The following is a 20,331-nucleotide window of genomic DNA, read 5'->3' as shown; positions in this document are numbered from 1 at the left end:
TATATATATATATATATATTTACAAAGGTTTATATCTATAATCTGTAAATAATTCTTACATGTCAATAATGAAAAGACAATCTTATAAATATGGGCATAATATTGAATAGATGCTTCATAAAATATTTATGAATTGTTAATAAATGCTTAACACCACTAGCCATCAGGAAAGTACAAATTAAAACTGTAATGAGATCCCATTATCCAGCCACTCAAATGGCTTAAATTAAACACATTGTCAATAATGCCAAGTATTGTTGAAGTGTAAGAACAACTGGAACAGTATTACTGGGTTTATCATCCAACCACCTGAAAAAAGTTAGGCAGCTTCTTCTAGTCAAATATACACTTTTCAAATGACTCAGCAAGTTCATCCCTAGATGTTAAAAGAATAAAATGTATGTCCACAAAATGTCCTGTACACAGCTGTTGACAGATATTTTATTCCTAATGGTCAAAAACTATTAGTAGGGGAAACAACCCTGCTATCCAGCAATAGATAAATAAACAAATCATAGCATAACCATCACATAGACTACTACTCAGCAACAGAAAAGAGTCAACTGCAAATTCATAGAACAAGCCAGACGAATCTGAAATCATCATGAGGAGCTGGAGGTGTAGTTCAGTAGCAGACTGTGAGAGTGTGAGCCTAGTGGGGGTGAGACCCTGGGCACAATTCCCAGCACGTGCACACACACATGACACACACAATCATGAGCAAAGGAAGGCAGAAGCAGTGTAATTCCATGCCTGTGAAATTGCTGACAGGAACAACTAATCCATGTTGCAAGAAAACAAATCAGTCGTAGTCAGATGCTGGGTGAATGTTGGCTACAGTGGAACATGAATAAAAATTTGGGGATGATGAAAATGTTCCGTGTCTTGATTATAGTCACTGTTATATGAGTTTATACATTTTTCAAATGTTTGATATATAGACTTAAACCAATGTACTTCATTTTATGTAAATTATTCCTCAATTTTAAAAGTCTGTAGCTGTCTGCAAATTTGATCCTTCTCAGCCACGCTCAGGGTTTTTTTGTTTTGGGGTTTTTTTTGGTGGGTATATTTTTAAGCTAAATCCATGACTATTTTCTTTGTAAGGGGTTGTTTTTCCTCCTCTCTTGATAAGTGTCTTGTTTCAGGGACAATGCCTGTCTCCTTGTGGTGATGATGGATGAGGTAGTTATTGTACAACTACCTGGTTTTTCTCTGAGTTCTTATAAGCCCATGTAAAGTTTCTCTAGTATTGGTGCTGGACACCCTGCTGGTCTACTGGGCCTTCATGAAAAGGGAAACTCACATCACTGATGTCTAGGTCTTGGTTTCTGTCCTCATTACGTACTGTGCTGAATTGCCTTCTGCTGGTGGAATTTATGGTTTGCACTGTGTATGAACAAAGCTGGGAGAAATGCCCTGCTTTCCTTTTTATAGTTCTTCTTAAAGATCTGCCATAATTTCCATTTGGCTCAGAAATATTTGTCATAGAATTACCTTCCTCTTTGTCCCAGTCCGGTGTCTTATCTCTTATTTCTTTTCTGTGTCTTCGAGGGGAACATGGGAGAATGTCTGAATCGTTGCTGTGCCACATGGGAGGTGAGTGACAGTGAGCACTATCTCTGGCTTTCTCTCTGCCCGGACAAATCATAGGGTTCCTGGTGAAGTTGTGTCTTCCCATAGTAGTCTATGGTCTCCTTAGTATACCTTCCTCCTCAACTTAGACATTTGAGGGGAGCTCTCTCCCTCGTACCACATACCTGTCCTTGATCAAGACTCAAGGAGAAAAAATACTTGTCCTTGAGAAATTGGGCAACTTATCACTCTTTCTTTAACACAGAAGTCCCCCACATTTTTGGTTTTGTGGAAGACGATTTTCCCACAGACTGGGAGTGTATAGGGGGGCATAGTTTCAGGATTAGATTATCATAAGGACTGGAACCATATGCCCATCCTTCAGATGTGCAGGCCACATTAGGGATTGGATTCCTATGAGAATGTAAGGCTGCTGCTGATCTGGGAAGAGCTGGAGCTCAGGGAGCAAAGAGGAGTGGCTGCAAGTATGTATGAAAGCTTCCTTGCTGGCCAGTTGCTCACCTCCTGTTGTGCAGCCTGGTTCTTAACAGGTCACAGACTGTATTGGTCTGTGGCCCGGGTGTTGGGGACCCCTTTCACTTTCCTCTCTGGGTGGGCTTCTCCTTCCCCTTTCTGTGTGGTGATAGCTTCCTCTTCAACACAGTCCCCTGATTATTCACCTCTGGGTGTATTTATCCTACATGGGAACTATCTTCTCATTCCCAACATCTATGAGCCTCTTGGCTTAGCTTTAATGACAGAAGAAACAGAGACTAGTTTACCAACAAAAGACACTACATTAGAAGATATTTCAAAAATATTATGTGAGGCAGGGTGTGGTTGGCGCACCCCTGTGATCCCAGCACTCGGAGGCTGAGGCAGGAGGATTGCTGTGAGGTCAAGACCAGCTTGGGCTACATAGTGAGTTCCAGGTCACTATAACTACATGGTGGGACCCTATCAAAAAAACCACACACACACACACGCACACACACTCTCTCTCTCTCTCTCTCTCTCTCTCTCTCTCTCTCTCTCTCTATATATATATATATGTACACACACACAAGGAAAATTTTAGAAATTTGGGGGAGGGTCAAATTTTATGATTCTTGAGTAATAAAGAGTAAAGTGAATTAAAATTTATTAATTTATATAATAGGAAACACACACTTATTAATTAGTCACATGGTTTAGAGGACAGATGTCCATAATGCAGTGCCCAGGTTTTATAAATCAGAAAATACTGAAGGAGACAAATTGACTCACATAGCACAAAATACAGGGGTGATTAAAATATGCAAGTATTTAAAAACTTAATAAAAAAGATGTGTTGCCATAAATTCCTCTCAAAATACCGCCCCTTGCTTTTATCACACTTATCCCATCATCGTTCTCACTTTGTGAAGCAGTTCTTGAAGTCTTCTTTTGTGTCTTTACAAGAGGTAATTTAAAAAACCCGTGAATGCTGCTGCCAAGTGCCCTCAGATGGGAAGGCAGGTTTGTAAAAACATTAGTGCGTCCCCATTCACCTTATTCACCTCCTTTGACACAGTGAGACCTCTGGCTCTTTCCCAAAGTCAAAATGACCATGAAAGTACACAACTCAAATTGATTTAGGATATAGAGGGAGCCAAGACAGCGCAACTAAAGACACTCCCGAAAGAAGACTTCCAGAGCTGCTTTAGAAAGGGATAGGGATGATGGGATAAATGTGTTCAAAGGAAGGCTCAGGAGTATTTTGAGGCAGGTTAATGGCACAGTGCCTTTTACTATAAGAATTTTTTAAAAGTGCAAATACGATAGTTTCTGACCACTCCTTGTAGGCTTACTTGGACCCAGCTGTCTTGATTCCTATTCTTAATATTTTCTTCTCAGACATTCCTTTACCTCTTTCGTGGCTTCACACTAACTTAGAAGGTAGAAGCACTGTGAACGGTTAAGTCCTCGGGAAGAGGAAAGAAAGGAAAGAACAATCAATGGAAAGCCAGAAGAGGTGTTTCTGGTGTCACACCCCTCCCTTTTATATAGCTGCTTACTGACTGATGTATGAAATGTGCAAGTTTTCTACTAATAAACAGGATCACTTCATGAACCTTCACTGAGGGTGACCTTAAGGGGGATTTAGCTCAGTGGTGCCACTGCCTGCTTCGCGAGCGCAAGGACCCGAGTTTGATCTCCAGCACCCCCCAAAAACAGACTAACAGATCAAAAAACATATAAAACACATAAAACAATTATACTAAAGTAATGCATACTTTTAGATACCTTGGCTGTGTTGGAATCAGATAACATTTATTTTCTGTTTTTTTTCCTGTTGTCTGTCTTTTGTTCTACACTTTATACTTTGGGTTTCTCGTATAAAACAAACCATGTGGTATTTAAGCTTGTGTGTCTGATTTACTTCCCCTAAGTTATGGTCTTAGGGTGCACCCATTTTCCTACAATAATAATTTTATTTTATCAAATCAGGTTTAGTGTTGTATCAGTATTGATCTTCCAGTGCTTTTGATGGACATCCTCAGTTGTCCACTTGCTCTCCTTTGCCAGTAACCCCAATTCTTAGGATGACCAATGAGGTGAAGAGGGAGACTATGGATTTATACTACATGGCAATCGCTGTCACAGCCTTGGCCTCACTGTTATTTGTGCTCTGAACTTGTAGGCAACTGAGTGAGTCCAGGGTTTCAATTTTGTAAAATCCATTGAGAGCCATTTTCTTAAGAAAGCTGTGGTATTTAACACATAGCTAATTAGTTTGGTTTGCCTGTAACTTACATAGTAAAATGGTAGCACATAACCTACGCTCCCCTGACAATACACACTTTGTCATACTTGAGGTGATGTTTCATTAATGAATGTTGAGATTTCTTCTGGCACTCAATAAAATTGTATCAACAACTGGGTTACTTGCTCCATAGAGAAGAAAAAGTATTAGTCAAAACTCAATTTTTGCCCCTTAAAAAGGTGCCCTTAACTATAAGTAAGAAGGGCATTTAACATGTTGAGGAATACTGTGTGGAACAGTTTATCTTGTAACTTCTAGGGCACCAGAATCGAGTCACAGTATAGCAGGGTCCTTGGCTGCCAGCCTCACAAGCCTGCAGTGGGGGTGTTAGCCAGACTCTATGCTTAACTGGAGGGGCAACTAAGGAGAAAGTTGCTTCTAAGCTCACTTGGGATATTGGGAGAAAAAAAAATACCTTGAGAGTTTACTTTTTGTTTTCTTGTTAAGGGATATTCTTTTTGCCCACTTATAAAAGAATTTATGTTTGCACAATATAATAGATCTATTCATTGTGGGGAATTGGTACATGTGCATATCACTTCTTGATACTTTCTACTTCTTTTTCATGGTCAGAGGATGCAACCAGTTCCCACAGGTTGCCCACAGCCCCCTGCGGAGTAGCCCTCTGCACAGGCAAGGTGTAGCATGACAGTTTTTCTTCAAGGCCCTTGGGAAAGGGAGAGTAGCAGGACTGAGTATTATATACCTTTACATGATCATGGGGGTCATGTCCCTTTGCCTGGGCTGTGTTGTCAGTTAGAATCAAGTCACAGGTCACGCTCCTGTTTGGTAACAAATAATCATATTAATAGGGAACTAATAATCAATTCATCCCAAGTGAAAAAAAATTCATCTTTGGACATGACAATAAAATACAAATATGTCCACATTTTTGGTTTTAGATGGCCAATAACTCATGTACCAGGTAGCATTCTATGCCAACCTTGAATGCTAAAAGGAAGACACTGGGCAGCAGACACTTCCAAGATCATAACTCGCTGTTGGAATAACTTGGAAAAGAAGAAGTAGAACAATTGAAACCATGGCAAAAGGAAATAGAGCTGGGTCCACCTCCCCTCCGGATGGAGGCTGGGGCTGGATGATTGTGGCTGGCTGTTTTCTTGTTACCATCTGCACCCGGGCAGTCACCAGGTAGGTGGTGATTTATTAATTTATTGATTTATTAAAATGAGCTGGCTTGTTTTAACTTTGTTTCCTTTGACTATTCAGATATCTTTTCATTTGCAAGTTCTGGTACTCAAGGGTCCTGGATAGTACTCTCTGTCTACTAATATCTGCTATGTGCTCAGATATTTTTTAGACCAAATGTTTTGGCCATTCCAGCCATTTGTTTTTATATGCAGCTCTAGAAGATGTGAAAGAATATGATATATATTACTTTTTACTCTCCATCTCCCCCAGTATTAACACAAAATATTTAAATCTGTCATATATGGCATAACATGGAAAATGACCCAATTAGTTCGCTAGAGGAGAAATTTCTTCCCTGTGGGTTTTTTTTGTTTTTGTTATTGTTTTGTGTTTTTTTGTAGAAAATTAAGGACTTACATCAGGGAGACTAATTGACTGAAGGTCTTTCATGCTCATCAATATCTTATATGGCTTGTCTTGTTTGGCAGGGCATTGTATTTCAATTATCTTTCAATAACAGTTGGGAGGTGGGCGTGGTGTCTCATTTCTGTACTCTCAGCACTTAGGAGGCTGAGGCAGGAAGATTGCCATGAGCTCCAGGTCAGCCTAGGCTATATAGTGAGTTCAAGGGCAGCCTGAACTGCACAGTGAGATTCTGTCTCAAAAAACAAAACAAAACAAAACAATTGGTATGGCCAACAGATGGCCATGCACTTCATCTATTACTGGCTTTGTGGTCATGGTGAGTAGCCTCCTCTCCTGAATTGCTAGGGATTTTGATGGAAATCAGAAAAAAAAGTTGTGACTGACAACAAAGACCTATTATTAAAAGATATCAGGAGATGTGGACAGGAGGGCATTAATGCTGGATAAAGATAGATGAGAAAAGTGTGATGATGCTTTGGAACCCAAATGTAATGAATGCTAAAGCAGCTAGGAGGGATGGAGATGATAATACACATGGAAAACAGCTCTAGGGTAATTTATTCAATCAGATAATCAATGCCTATTGTGGAATCAGCTCTTTCTTTCTATTTAAAAGTGTGCTTAAATATCATGCATTCAGGAGGTAAATTCAGATAATTTGAAATATATAAAATAAGTCTTTTCCTCCTGATTTCTCAAATTCCAGTTTCACTGCCTAAAGTTAACCTTGTGAATAGTTTCTTAGGATCAGTCCAAAAATGAAAACAAAACAAAGTCCTCAACCTTATATTAACATAAAAACATATTCTTTTAGCTACATTAATGGACTCATATTATATACACTGGCTTGAGATTTTTCTCCCACATAATATCTCTTGGAAGTCTTTCTTTATCAGCATACCTGGCTTTAACTCACTGAAAAATAGCTGCTTAAAATTCGACCATATCATAGGAGGATCACTTCAGCCTACAAATTTGGAACTAGCCTGAAAAAAATAGTGAGCCTCCCATCTAAACAAACTTGTACCATGTGGCTCTGTCTACCTTTATTTCACACATTTTCATTGATGGATATTTTTACTTTTTCTTGGTTCTTGCTGTTGCAAACAATGCTGTTGTTATGACCCAAGTCATTGTAAAATAGTATTTCAGCTCCTGCTTTCCATCACACAAATTTTACATAGTGCTTAAAGTTGTGTAGTGTATTAAGACAGTCGTTATTATTTACTTCCTCTGCTTATTAGTATGTATTGATTACTTATTTTTTCTTTGGGACATCCTTTTAGCAAATACATTATCTATGTCAAGAATACAGTTAATGTGTAATATGTACTTCATGACATCCTATGCAGTAGTTAATCATTTAAATGGGTTGATTACTGAAGCAAAATTTGATTTAAATGTCCCCTCCCCACAAAAAACCCACACCAAACTAAATCACCTACATCCAAGACTGATTTTTCTCTAAGTCTCTGGATCCAAATTACTTGCAATAAGGGCCTCTAGTTCTTTGGAACTGTGGGACTTTTGAATTCTTAACAATAGTTAATATTCTATAAATAATTCCTGACATAAACTGAACACTTGTACTTGTTGGCATGTCTTCAAATATTTTTCATTGATTAAGTTATTTAATTTTCACAACATACAGAGATTGAATAACATGTTTAAGGCCCATGCTTAGTAAGTGGAAGCACTGGGCTACATGGCCTCATAAATCAATTCCTGACCTGACTTAATGGTTTCATCCACCAAATAAAAATCCTTATCAAGTTCCAGATGTTTTCATCGCCCAACTCTACAAGATCCTGCACAGAATTTTACAGCAGAATTGGAAGATTGAGTCAGTAGACCCCTTGACAGAAAATGCCTTTGAGAAAGCTGTTTTGTAACTGGTGACACTGGTGATATTTTGTTTCTACTTTTCTCTAAATAAAACCTATCAAATGCTAGATGCTTATCTTATAGGCAAGGAAACCGAGACCCTGAAAGATTAAGATGCTATGTCAAAAACTCTCGTTCAATGAAAGCCTCTGAGATCAGAACCCTGCTCTCCTGACTTGGGTAATTGTACAAATATTCCCAAGAACAACAGCACAGTTGTCAGAGTGAGAAGCACACATTCCTTAATAAAATCTGATTTCTTCAAAATTGTGCCTGCATGTAAAAAGCATAAATTTTAATAGTTGAAAGGTTCTGTGGTCCTTTTCTCTTTGAGAATATAATAACCGATACCAAATTCTTCTCACATGTCATTACAGTTACATCATTCAAGCACATGGATGTGGTTATTAAAATTTTTATTTCTGTCAAAAGTGCTCACATGTTTAGACAAGGATCTTACATACCCTTGATTCTTACCTACTTAATGCTTGTAACTTAAGAAAACCAGCAAGCAAACAAAAGGAGATATAAAAAACATTACAAGACACAAATATAGTCACACTAAGTTGCCCAAAACAGAGTATTAAATTTCCCCCAATATCTTTTAATCTGGGACCATTTTTTCATAGATCTTCTGTTTTCTTCCATCTCAGCTTCTGCATCTCCTTCATGGTGATTCTTTCTCTCTGCCCATATCATACTCAGATTCTTCATATCCTATTTTACCTCATCTAGCACATGTCCCTGTACAGTGCTGCCATCCAGCCTTCCCTTATTCATTCATAGTTCTTGAATTTATGGTTCAACTATTTTTACTTCTTTATATTCTAGTCACTTCCTCTACCCAGTCTAATCCTTCCTTCACCTGTTTCTTCCTTCCTTGAACAATAGTATGAGTACCCAGTACATAACAAGGACTGCACTAGATCTGTGCGATTCAATGTGAAATAAGACAGATGTGTCTGCTGTCACAAAGCTATAGTCTCATGGAGAACACAAACAAATGCAAAGGGAAAAAATGTGGCAGATGTCCAGCTTGTAGTAGAAACACATAAGAGAGGCATCGATCCTGGTTGTAGATTGTCACGGTTACTCACGGAAGCCTTCTTGGAGGAGTGGACTGTTGTTTTGAGACAATAAATAAATAAATAAATAAATAAATAAATAAATAAATAAATAGAGGTTATTGGGTGAACGATTTAGAAAAGAAAGAAAAAGAATTAGACGTGTAAAAATAATTATGGGTGGGTGTTGAAAGAAGTAGGAAGTACACCTTTCCTGAGTGTAGAAGGTACTAAAGGCAGCCAAGTATGAATTCAGTAAGACCAATTAGGAAACTCTGGGCTACAGTCTAGGGAAGAGATACTGGCATGAGTTATGGTGATAACGGGGATGGAGATATATGGAGGAATACAGGAGCTGTCCCCTAAGAGGTAGAATAAATAGAACCTGGTGATTGATTCCACTCTGGTTTTGGTTTCCAGGGGATAGCCAGGCAGAAATATTCTGGGCAGAGGCCAACAATTTCGCTAAACATCCTATAATGCACAGGATCACGCCCACAACAAAGAATTGTGTGGCCCGGAATGTCAATAGTGCTTCTTCCGAGAAATCCTAAGCTAAGGACAACTGAACTATTTCGATAATAATTTGATAACTCATTTAGACAGAACACCCAGTGAGTAGGAGAAAACAATAGACATCATAGTACTCGATTAGTAATCTTTAGGAGATTCAGAGATATCATAAAGCTTTTGCTCTTGTTTTTAGTGTGTATACATTTTTTTAGGTTTTGTTTTGTCTTTTGAGACATGGCCTCACTAAGTCACTAAATTGCCTAAACTGGGGCTGAATTTTGTGATCCTTCTGCCTCAGTCTCCCAGAGTGCTGGGATTACAGGTATGAGCAACCACATCCAGCTTTATTAGGAGATTTTCTTGAGATTAATACTTAGCTAGGAAAGGAAGGAAAGAAAGGAATTAGCACCGGGCAGAAGGTTCTTGTTTTTGTTGTTAAGCTAAATCAAAACTACTCTAAGGTTGTTGCAGTTAATTCATGCTTTTAAAAAGCTCTGTGTGATTTTCATCAAATTGGAATTCTTACAATTATCCAGGTAGTTTATGATCCATTTTCTGTGTTACAGAGGGTGACAAGGTTTCAGTATTCCAGGTCCTGACATAATTATTAACCTAGCATCAGACCTACTGTAACATGTAATCTGGCTTCTCAAGTTACTGGGTGGAAAAGATTACTCTTTATGTCCCCTTGACAGAGGTAATTATACCAGTGTTCAGTTGGGGGAACAAGAACAGGACCATGGTAAGTGCAGAGACGTGCCTTTCAGATGGCCTCAGCAACCCACCTGTGGCTGTCATGTTCTAGGGTCTCCCTCATCTGCAGGAATCTGCCTCTCCCAAGAGAGTGCTCTGCGAGGGGGGACCCACATCTAGTGGCTGATGGAGTAGGATACAGAAAAGGCTAGACCATTGCAGTATTTCATTTGGGAGTGGCTGTGTGTTTGTCAGCAGGCTGGCATTACAGTCTGAGATTCGTTCTCATTCCTCTCCCTTTCTCTAGTCCTGAATCTTTCCCGTGCTGTCTGCAGTTGTGGGTCATCATTGTGTAGCCTACGTGTTAGGCTCCATGCCAGTGTCTGCTGGGACTTCAAGTTCAGCTTCCCTTACTACTCACTAGGGACCAGTGCAAGATGAAATTCCAGGGGCCCTTGTTTAAAAAGCAGAAAAAAGTGCCTATAAAAGTTATCAAAATAGAAAGCTTTTTCTTACTTCAGTGGTCCCTCAATTTTTGTAGTGTTTTAATTTGCTATTTAGTGTTCTAGGGGAAGAAAATAAGAATATTAAATTATGAGAATCAATTTTCCATCCATCTTTATTTTATGTAATGCCAGTTTTAAATGCATATATGAGTACTGAACTCACATAGAATCACTGAAGCTTTACGGCTCATATTTTGTAGCTTATGTATGCATGCATAGTTTGTTTTTACCCTAACTGTGGGAATCCTACACAAAGCTTACTCAACTGCTTTTATTTACTTTTTGGTACTTGAATATCCCACTGATATTCTCTTTTCTTTAACTAATGTCTAAGTAAAGGAGGACTGAACAGAAGAAAGTGGCCCTCTTTTCTCTTCTTTCCACATCATTTTCCACCAAAGTGGTTGGCTAATAAAGGAAACGATGTGGTAGGAGTGCTTGTTCCTATGTGGTTTCTAAAACACTTTTGCCTGTTCCTGCATTTAGAGCAAGTTTTGGCTCAGAATGGAAACATGGCCTTTCTTTGGGATGTTAGAACTTTCTTGCTCCTGCATGGTGGCCCACTTGTGGCTACACATCTTATGCTAACTCTAAGTCTTACTCACCTCCCTTGGATCATGGGTCCACTGTAATTGGGTGCTTTGGGGTGGGCATTTTTAGTGCTACATGTGAGTGGAGCAGCCTAGAGCAGACACTCATAGAAAGCACATGTATCTCCTCTGCTTGCACACAGCCTCATAGTTCCACTGGATTTCACTTACACAACCCAAGTCCAAAGGTAAAATTCTTAGGAATTGTAAATCAGTGTCAGCTAAACATTGACTCATTTCATGCTTCTGAGTGCCAGGCTGTATGCATCTGAATAGGTTGTGTGCCCAGGAAACACACCTCAGCTAACCCAGCTGTTCTGATTCTACCTGGTTCTCTTCCTTCTCCTGTGAGCTCTCCTCCACCCACCTTCACACCCAGCAGCAACTGGGGAGGAGGGAGAGAGTGAAAACAATGGTGACTGGGCTGCTGAAGCACTTGTGATGAGTTGGAAGTTAGACCTATCCAGAGATGGGTAACTTCTCATCCTCAAATCATAGGGCCCAAGTCCTTTCCTTGCTAACAGAGAGGTCTGAAAGCATCAGGCTCTGCATTGGGTTACTACATCCACCTTTATGTGGCTCCTTCTCACTTGTATCATGATGCAAACTATTGCCTGTGCCTCGCTTATGGCTTCTTTTCCCTAGGTAATTAACTATTTTTCAATATGAATATTTTTCTCTCACTACACATGAGTGCACACACACATGTGCACACACATGCACAGTCTTTTGATCATATAAAACATAATGCTCATTATGAAATAATTAAAAATGTATAATAAAGCAAGAATGATCATTTATATCCCACCATTCAAATAAAATGGTTGAGTGAATTGTGGTGTGCATATTTTCAGGCTTTTTCTATTTACATGAACTGTTTTCACATAAAAATAAGTTCTTACTCTATGAACTATTTTGTAGCTTACTTTTTAATTTAATATTATCTTGCAAATTTATTTCCAAATCAGTACGTAAAGCCTTACCCTGGGGATATATTTCAGTGGTGCCACTGCCTACCTTGAAAGCACAAGGTACTGAGTTTAATCCCTGGTACCAAAAAATAATGATAATAATAATAATGATAAAGCCTTACATTTTATTATATGCTATGATTTGCTTAACAAGTCCTATACATTTTGGTTAGTTATAATATTTGACTACAATAAATAGTTCCCTAGGATATATCGCTTTATTTATCAACATCATATGATTTTTACTTTCGTATAAATTCTGGAAGGGAATTGTTTTTGTAAATTGTTCTTTACTTTTTAAATTATGAGTTGTACAGACACCTTTTAGAATTTATAGATTTATTATCAAAATACCAGGATGAGTAATAAACCATGTTTTTGGCCTTATATAAAACCTTCTCCAGAGCAATGGTCTTCATACCTTTTTGGATTCAGCAGCCCCTCTGAAGTTGAACTCTTGTTCTTCTCTGCCTCAGAATGATCCAAATAGCCTCTAATTTCCCACTTATTATGGCCCAGTACTTAGAACCCTTAGACAATGGGCAGATGATTGAATAAAAACTTTTAAGTTCTGTTTCTTTCCTTTTTGGTTCCAGGGATCAAACTCAGAACCTTGTGCTTGAGAGGCAGGTGGGGTACCGCTGAATAAAATACCCAGACTGTAAGTTCTGTTTTAATACCGTGCTCATTCACCTTTTGTATCAAATGCCCACATTGTGTTTTTCAGATGTATCTCAATCTTTTTTGTGGAGTTCCAGACATATTTTGGTCAGGATTATGCACAAACAGCATGGATCCATTCCATTGTAGATTGTGTGACCATGCTCTGTGGTGAGTATTACAAGAACAGACAATTACTGGTTACTCTTGAACTGTACATAAACATGACCTTCCCTGAGGTCAAATGGCTTTCATTCCCAGTTTACCTAAGTGAAAGGCCTGTGTTAAAAGTTGGTTAAAACAATATGAAAAGATCAATGTATATATCAAGAAAAGAGCCAAGCTTAACCAGTCTTAAAATTAATGGCCTTGGTTGATGTCAAATGGAAGAGGTCATTTATACACTGAAAAGGACATACGCTGAACATCATAGAACCTGTCTTGATTTGGGGAGCAGTTTACCCCATATATATGCTTGGCTTCTGTCTTTCAAATGCTTCCTCATCATCCAATTACATAAACAATAATTGGAGAGCACCAGGTGCCCTTTCTACAGACTCTCCTCAAATTCCAGCAGTGTCACATCACATCTCAAGTCTTGGATTCCTGGATGGTTCAAAATTTGGCTCACAGATTTCATTTTTGTTTTTATTGGTACCAGGGATCAAACTCGGACCTTGTACTTGCAATGCAGGCGGTGGAACCACTGAGCTAAATTCCCAGTCCCTCACAGATTTCATTTTTATATGCATAAATACTTGGAGCAGCACTGGAGGAGGGCAAATTGTTTGATCAGGAGCCAAATGTATTCACTGTGGCTATAATTTTATCCAAGAAATCTCAAAGTTGCTCTTCAGGGGATGGAAACCAATACTTCTCTATATAGTAGAAGAAGATGAACTTTGATATTTTAAAAATAAATTTCAAACCAAAGTTATTAAATTGATTTCTTAGAGTTTATGAGGTTAGATTATATTGGAACAATCAGCCTGCAGCGTAGATTCACATAATCCTTTCATTTAGATAAATCTGAAGTATTCAGGAAATTTTCATCTCTTCAGGCCTCATTTCAGTTGCAGAGAGAAATGCTTCATTGTTCAGTAACCTATAATAACTTCACCTGATTATGTGTTATTGGATAAAGGGATTCTGGTAGTATCGTGTCTAGGTTCTTGATGTACCAAAGAATTGAGCAGGATACTCAGTGAAAAAGAGTTCATGGGCCTGATAGGAGCTGGTACTGGGTCTCTTAAGATGTTGGATTATAGGAGGAACTATAACGGCTGTTACAGGGGTCCTGGCGCAACAGGTACCTGACTCAGCCTACCTGGTGGGAAGAGGACTTTTTGATCATACTGAGTTTTTAGAGGAAGTGTCATGGTATCCAATCACCACTATGGGAAGGTCAAAACTGGGGTGCAAATGAGGTTAGATAAAGGCCAGGATTATATACTCCTGGGTTTGTGCATACCCAGGCTCTTGGCAGTGATAGGATGACTTTTATCTATTTGTTTTCTGATATTTAGATATTATTGTCTCTGCTTTGTCTGGTTTGATTCTTGTCCCATGGCTTTTGTTTACTTGTCCTTGCTCTACCTTCTACCTCCATTCCATTCTTTGTACTGACTCATATTTAGTTTTAGAAAAAAGAATGTACACACTGAAGAATCTGTTGAATTGTGCTGAAATGCATTTCTTTGGTTGAGAGAAATTAAGACAGCAATTCCACTACTGGGAGCAGATTTCATGAGAAGGCTAAGTTGACTTTTTCAATGATTAGAAGAACTGAAGGGATAACAAAATCACATCTTTGGGTTTTGTAGCCCAGTTTGTTTTTCATTTCTTCAACAATCAGTTGATTTTCAGGGTCATGTTATTAGTCACAGTGCCTGTGTCATTATGCCAAGCGGCTGTGTTTATCTTTCTCAGAGGATACTGGTGACTCATTTCCTTGACTGTTAGCTTCTGTAGAATGTTTGCAATCCCCCAAACAAGGTAGATGATCTTAAGTGACCAGTATGGTCACAATGACTACGTGAGATTTCGAGCAGGATCATTTTAGAACAGTGTAATAAAATTCTATGTAAGAATGTGAGACCTCTCATACTCAATTACCACATACTGCTTACCAGATCATGTAATATTAGAACATTAGAGTTTAGAATATGGGACAAGAGACTGCAGAATCACATCTGGAACACTTACTGTGTAAAATCTGTTGTAGACAAAACAGAGAAGTGAAAGGTATTCACTGAATTGGGTGGAAATGTTTCCATTGATTTTTGATGTAAATTTTGTCGCTTTCCACTAACTGTAATAGTAGTGTCCTTGAGAATTCAACTGATTCTCAGGAATTTGCTTATTCCCATTCCTAGGACGTTGCTTAAGCTACTGTTTTAACAAGATAGGAGACATTGAACTGATGACTGGGTTCATTATGTACATTGAGTTGGCCCCCAAATTCAACCTAATCAATAAAAATGATTAGGCAGATACAAATATAATGGCAACTTGGACCTTGCCCATAGAAGTACTGGTGTCAGCATGAGTTTTTCTTTAGGAAAAAATTCACATGCCTCCCCCACCAACTCCTGCCATCATCTGGAAGACCCAAGGACTTCAGGATGAAATAACTCCACCGTCAGTGTCAGGTGGCCTCAGCTGTACATCTTGGTGAACTTGGGCCTGCCGTATCTCTCATGTTTGGCCCCTTACCATTTACATTAATCTTCTATATGCCTTAAGGTCAACATAATTTTGGATACCCCACTGGCAAATTGCAAAACAGTGGCCAAGGGACATGTCACCACCCATGTGAAACATGTTTCCTAGATTTTTCTGAGCTCTGCATTTTCATCTACAGGAACTTCTGAAACCTGAAATCAGTACCCAATTGTGGAATTTTTCTGAGTTTGCCCTCTATGCTGGTCACACCGTGCTACCCACTTTCTTTTCTACCATTTAACTGTAACATTATTGTTAATGACATATGATCAGTGCTCCATCAAACATCTTTGTGCAAGTGACATGTAATTGAAATAGTTGATTCACAATCTCAGAATTGTGACTGTAACAGAATGAGTAAAATGTAAGTCAGAACATTTCAATTCTAGTCCAGCTGTGCTTCTCATTCTGTGTATGACCATGAACAAATCAGTTCTCTCAAGGTCTCAGTTTCAAAAGCTGTAAAATTAGAGGGATGGAGCTGTTACTTTAAAGGTTGATCTCTGCTGTTCCAGCGTAATGTCACAGCCTTTGTAAAGTGTCCTCAAGGCCTTTCTGTTGACCCTGTTTATTACTGTTTTTGAAGCTCCACTTGGGAGTGTTGTCAGTAACCGTTTATCCTGTCAAGTGGGAATCATGCTGGGTGGCTTGCTTGCATCTACTGGTTTCATCCTGGGCTCATTTGCCACCAGCCTGAAGCATCTCTACCTCACACTGGGAGTTCTTACAGGTAAGGACACCGTGTACCACCTGTCTCAGTGCACCTCACTCAGGTACTGCTGAGCACATCAACAGGGAAGTGAATCATGAAATATTTGTTTCATTACGTGCATAATTAGGTGGACCTAGTTTATGTCCACTTACCATGCAGTTAAGCAGGGTGGAAATGCCATTGTACTACCTTAATGAAAATGCATCACCACTTTAATTTAGCCATATGATAAAAATAACTGCTGCTTTTCCCTTTGGCCTTAGGGTATGGCCAAGAGACTGCATTCAGAAGAAGCAGGATATTAACCTAGCACAATATAAATTTTCAGCAGTGGTCATTCTCCCAATATCTTTGCCAAGAAATTATAATACTATCTTTCAATCTGAGTTGCCCTTATGTTACAATAAATATCATTAACCAAATAAGTCTGAGTTTCCCATTTAAAAAAGAAAGCCTCTTGTGAATAATCTTATATAGTGTCAGTGGAAATATCTCTTTGGAGAATCATAATGAATTCCATGAAAAGAGAACATTGTGCACCCCATAAGTCATATTTAAGGGGTGTGCACAGGACCCAGATGCGGTTGGTTGGTGGGACTGGGGTAGCAGTTGGCTCCTTACTTAGAAGGGCACCAAGAGGTGCACCCACTCCTGGTGGGGTAGTGTGCCCATAAGGGTAGCATGAATGAGGCCAAAAAGAGATGCAACTGCATAATAAAGCTGTAAATCTGGCACTGTCAGTTAAAAAAAGGTGCCTCTATTCCTCCTAATTCTACTGAGTCTACTCAGGATTACTCTGGTTTTAGTCCCACGTTGGAACTCTAGGAAACTTGAGATTGATGAGCATCCTGTACTGCTGATGGACACAAGGCCTGACAATTATTCTCCTTTCTTTGCTCTGACATTCTAAATGCCCCCAAATCCAGCCCTTTTCTTAATTTAAAAAGCAATAAAACTGAAAATCGTTAGAAAATCTCTGATCCAACATTTCCTTCTGATTTCAAGGGATAATGTTATTACTATGACCATGCATTGAATTGGGATCGTGTGTTCAAACTTTGTGAAATTATTCTGGAACTTTCCAAGAGTCGTATATACTATTTCAATCAGAATTCCTGAACAGTACGGATTTTCAATGTTGTGTCTTCACAGGCAGTGAAGAATTAAGGCAATTATTTGGGTAATTTGCATTACAAAAAATGAAAGGGAGAATAAATTTCTTATCCAGATTTTTCTAGCAAATTCAGTTTAGTTTGCATAATGACTTTTAGGGTTCTTTAATTTTATTTAAGAAGTTGTATTTCCTTAAAGGTCTTCTTCCTAAGAAGAAAATCATATATATTCTGTATTTTTCTTATTGTAGATGACTAGTGAGGGGAAACTGTTTTCAGCTTGGCATACAAAACAGCTTTAAGAGGGTTTCAGGGAGAGTGGGTCCTCTTTAATCCAAACCTTCTGAGATCCTTGCTTCTCTTGGCTGTTCATGGTTGCCAGTACTCACAGAGTTCTCTTTCTCCCAGGTCTCGGATTTGCACTTTGTTACTCTCCAGCCATTGCCATGGTTGGCAAATATTTCAGCAGACGAAAAGCCCTTGCTTATGGGATCGCCATGTCAGGGAGTGGCATTGGCACCTTTGTCCTGGCTCCTGTGGTTCAGCTCCTTATTGAAGAGTTTTCCTGGCGGGGTGCATTGCTCATTCTTGGGGGCTTCGTTTTGAATCTCTGTGTTTGTGGTGCCTTGATGCGGCCTATTACTCTTAAAGAAGAACATTCACGTCCAGAGCAAAACCATGTCTGTCGAACTCTGAAAGAAGATTGTAAGCGGGCATCTCCCTATTCATCTTTGACCAAAGAATGGGCAAAGACCTGCCTGTGTTGCTCTTTGCAGCAGGAATACATTTTTTTATTGATGTCAGACTTCGTTGTATTCGCCGTCTCTGTTCTATTTATGGCTTACGGCTGTAGCCCTCTCTTTGTGTACTTGGTGCCTTATGCTTTAAGTGTTGGAGTGAGTCACCAGCAAGCTGCTTTTCTTATGTCCACACTTGGGGTGATTGACATTATTGGCAATATCACATTTGGATGGCTAACTGACAGAAGGTAAAGTCCTCGAAAACATGTTTGGTTCACTATGGGGGTCTTCAAGCCTTGAGTTTGCCTCACTTTCTTGTCCTCTGGAATGCCCCGATCTGAAGAAGATGCACAAAGTTTCAGTGTCTGAAGGCAACCCTCTTGCTGTTTCTTCTAAGGCAAGGGCTAGCAAGCTTTTTCTGTAAAGAGACTGACAGTGAACATTTTTGGCTTTTAGGACATATTATCTTTGTCATAACCACCCAACACTGCTATAGCACAAAAGCATCCATAAACAATATCTTAACAGATGAAAGTAGTTGTATTTTGATAAGACTGTATGGCCACTGAAATTTGAATTTCTCTTATGACTTTTATGACACAATATATTGTGTTTTTAATTTTTCCCAAACATTTTAAAATGGGAAAAACATTCTTAGTTCACAGGTATAACAAAAACAGGTGGCAGTAGTCACTTGACTATAATTTTCCTACCCTTGTCTTGATGGTTTAAGATGGTAAGACTGTCTAAATTACAGAAGCCAGCTAGGCACAGTGGCCCATTCCTGCAATCCCAGCTATTCATGAGTTTGCAATAGTAGGGCTGCAAGCTTGAAGCTAGCTTAGCAACTTAACAAGACCCTGTCTCAAATAAAAGAAAGTTCAAAGGTCCAGGTATGTAGCTCAGTGGTATTGTGCTTGCTTAACATTTGTGAGGATATGGACTCAATCCCAGGTAGTGCAAATAAATAAACACCTGACGCCAAGAATGACTATAAATTCTGGTGATTTAATTCCATCCCAAGTCAAGTCAGTGCTCAAACATGTCAACTTCTGACTGGATCTTGTGGTTTTAATTTCTTCTGAACCACCCCAGAGATTGGCTGGCAGAAGACCAGAATTCAGCCCAGGTAGGGGGCTGAGGTACATTAATAACATTTTCTGGAGTTACATACGTGTATACGTACTTGACAATGAAACAGTAAATGTTTTCAATATTTTGTAAACTTAGAAACCAAAGTAATAGGAAATCTACTAGGTAATTTCTCTGGAAAATGTTCATCTGTTTGTTTTGGAGAGTGCAAGCTACAATTAGTCTCCTAAATGAATTCTTCCTACTTTAGTTACAGCCTGGAATAGCTATTATTATGTGACTTCTCACAAATTATGTCTTTGGTAATTAAGCAAAATCCAGTTGACATTCTCCAGTGTAGAGAATATAATTTTGAGGATTAATTCAACTATTTTTGAGGTACTAGAGATATAACCCAGGACCTCACATATGTCTAGTATGTGCTCTTTCACTCAGCTATACCCTCAGCTGCTCCACAAGTTTAAATAAGGAAGAAAGGAAGGAGAAAGAGAAATCTGTGTGCATAATCAAGTAGCTCAGTCTGTGCAATATTTACTTGCCTGTCTACCTCATTTCATTTTTGTGAGGCTCAACTGAGGCTATGGGCAGAGAGATGTTTATAAACTATTAGAAGTGACATTATGCAGAGTCACTGAAATAACTGGTATCATGGAGGGGTTTAGAGTTTCAGAGGGAAATGTAATGGAGATACCACTGGGGATGTATTGATATATAACAGTACAACACCATTGTCATCTCAGGCAGTTCACTTTTTATTGTTGTTGCTTTGAGGCAAGGTCTCGCTCTGTATCTGACACTAACCTGGAACTCACTATGTACTCCAGGCTGGTCACGAACTCAGCAATCCTCCTGCCTCAGCCTCCCAAGTGCTGGGATACAGGCGTGTGCCACCATGCCCAGCTTTAGGCAGTTTGCTTTAATGTCTTCATATTCCATTTTCCCCTTTGTATAATCAGTTATAGTACTGAGCATCTATCATATACTGGTAATCAATGGATAGCATATTCGAAAGCATCTCATATAGGAGATGGCTAGAAAATGCTGGTGTCCTGGCACTCTACATATTATTTCACAACTGTCTTGAGTAACTTCTCATTTTATAGTGAGTTTGAAATAATAGTTAGCTTTTAGC

At 39.0% G+C, this 20,331-nt stretch overlaps 1 protein-coding gene across 1 annotated transcript in view; it reads left to right on the top strand.

The window, feature by feature from the left end:
• Slc16a12 (solute carrier family 16 member 12) overlaps positions 1 to 20,331 on the top strand; it is a 40,833-nt gene that overhangs the window by 13,833 nt on the left and 6,669 nt on the right. Inside the window, exons 2-5 of the mRNA XM_019208672.2 lie at positions 5,263 to 5,512; positions 12,887 to 12,990; positions 16,130 to 16,273; positions 17,776 to 18,355. Of these exons, the coding sequence (XP_019064217.1) occupies positions 5,403 to 5,512; positions 12,887 to 12,990; positions 16,130 to 16,273; positions 17,776 to 18,355 (938 nt within the window). The 5' untranslated portion in view covers positions 5,263 to 5,402. The remainder of the gene's footprint in view (positions 1 to 5,262; positions 5,513 to 12,886; positions 12,991 to 16,129; positions 16,274 to 17,775; positions 18,356 to 20,331) is intronic.

The sequence above is a fragment of the Fukomys damarensis genome, unplaced genomic scaffold (assembly GCF_012274545.1).
Source record: "Fukomys damarensis isolate Sample0158 unplaced genomic scaffold, DMR_v1.0_HiC HiC_scaffold_20, whole genome shotgun sequence".
Classification (NCBI taxonomy): Eukaryota; Metazoa; Chordata; class Mammalia; order Rodentia; family Bathyergidae; genus Fukomys; species Fukomys damarensis.
The sequence above is the reverse complement of the archived record's forward strand: the minus strand, read 5'-3'. Positions and strand labels throughout refer to the sequence as shown.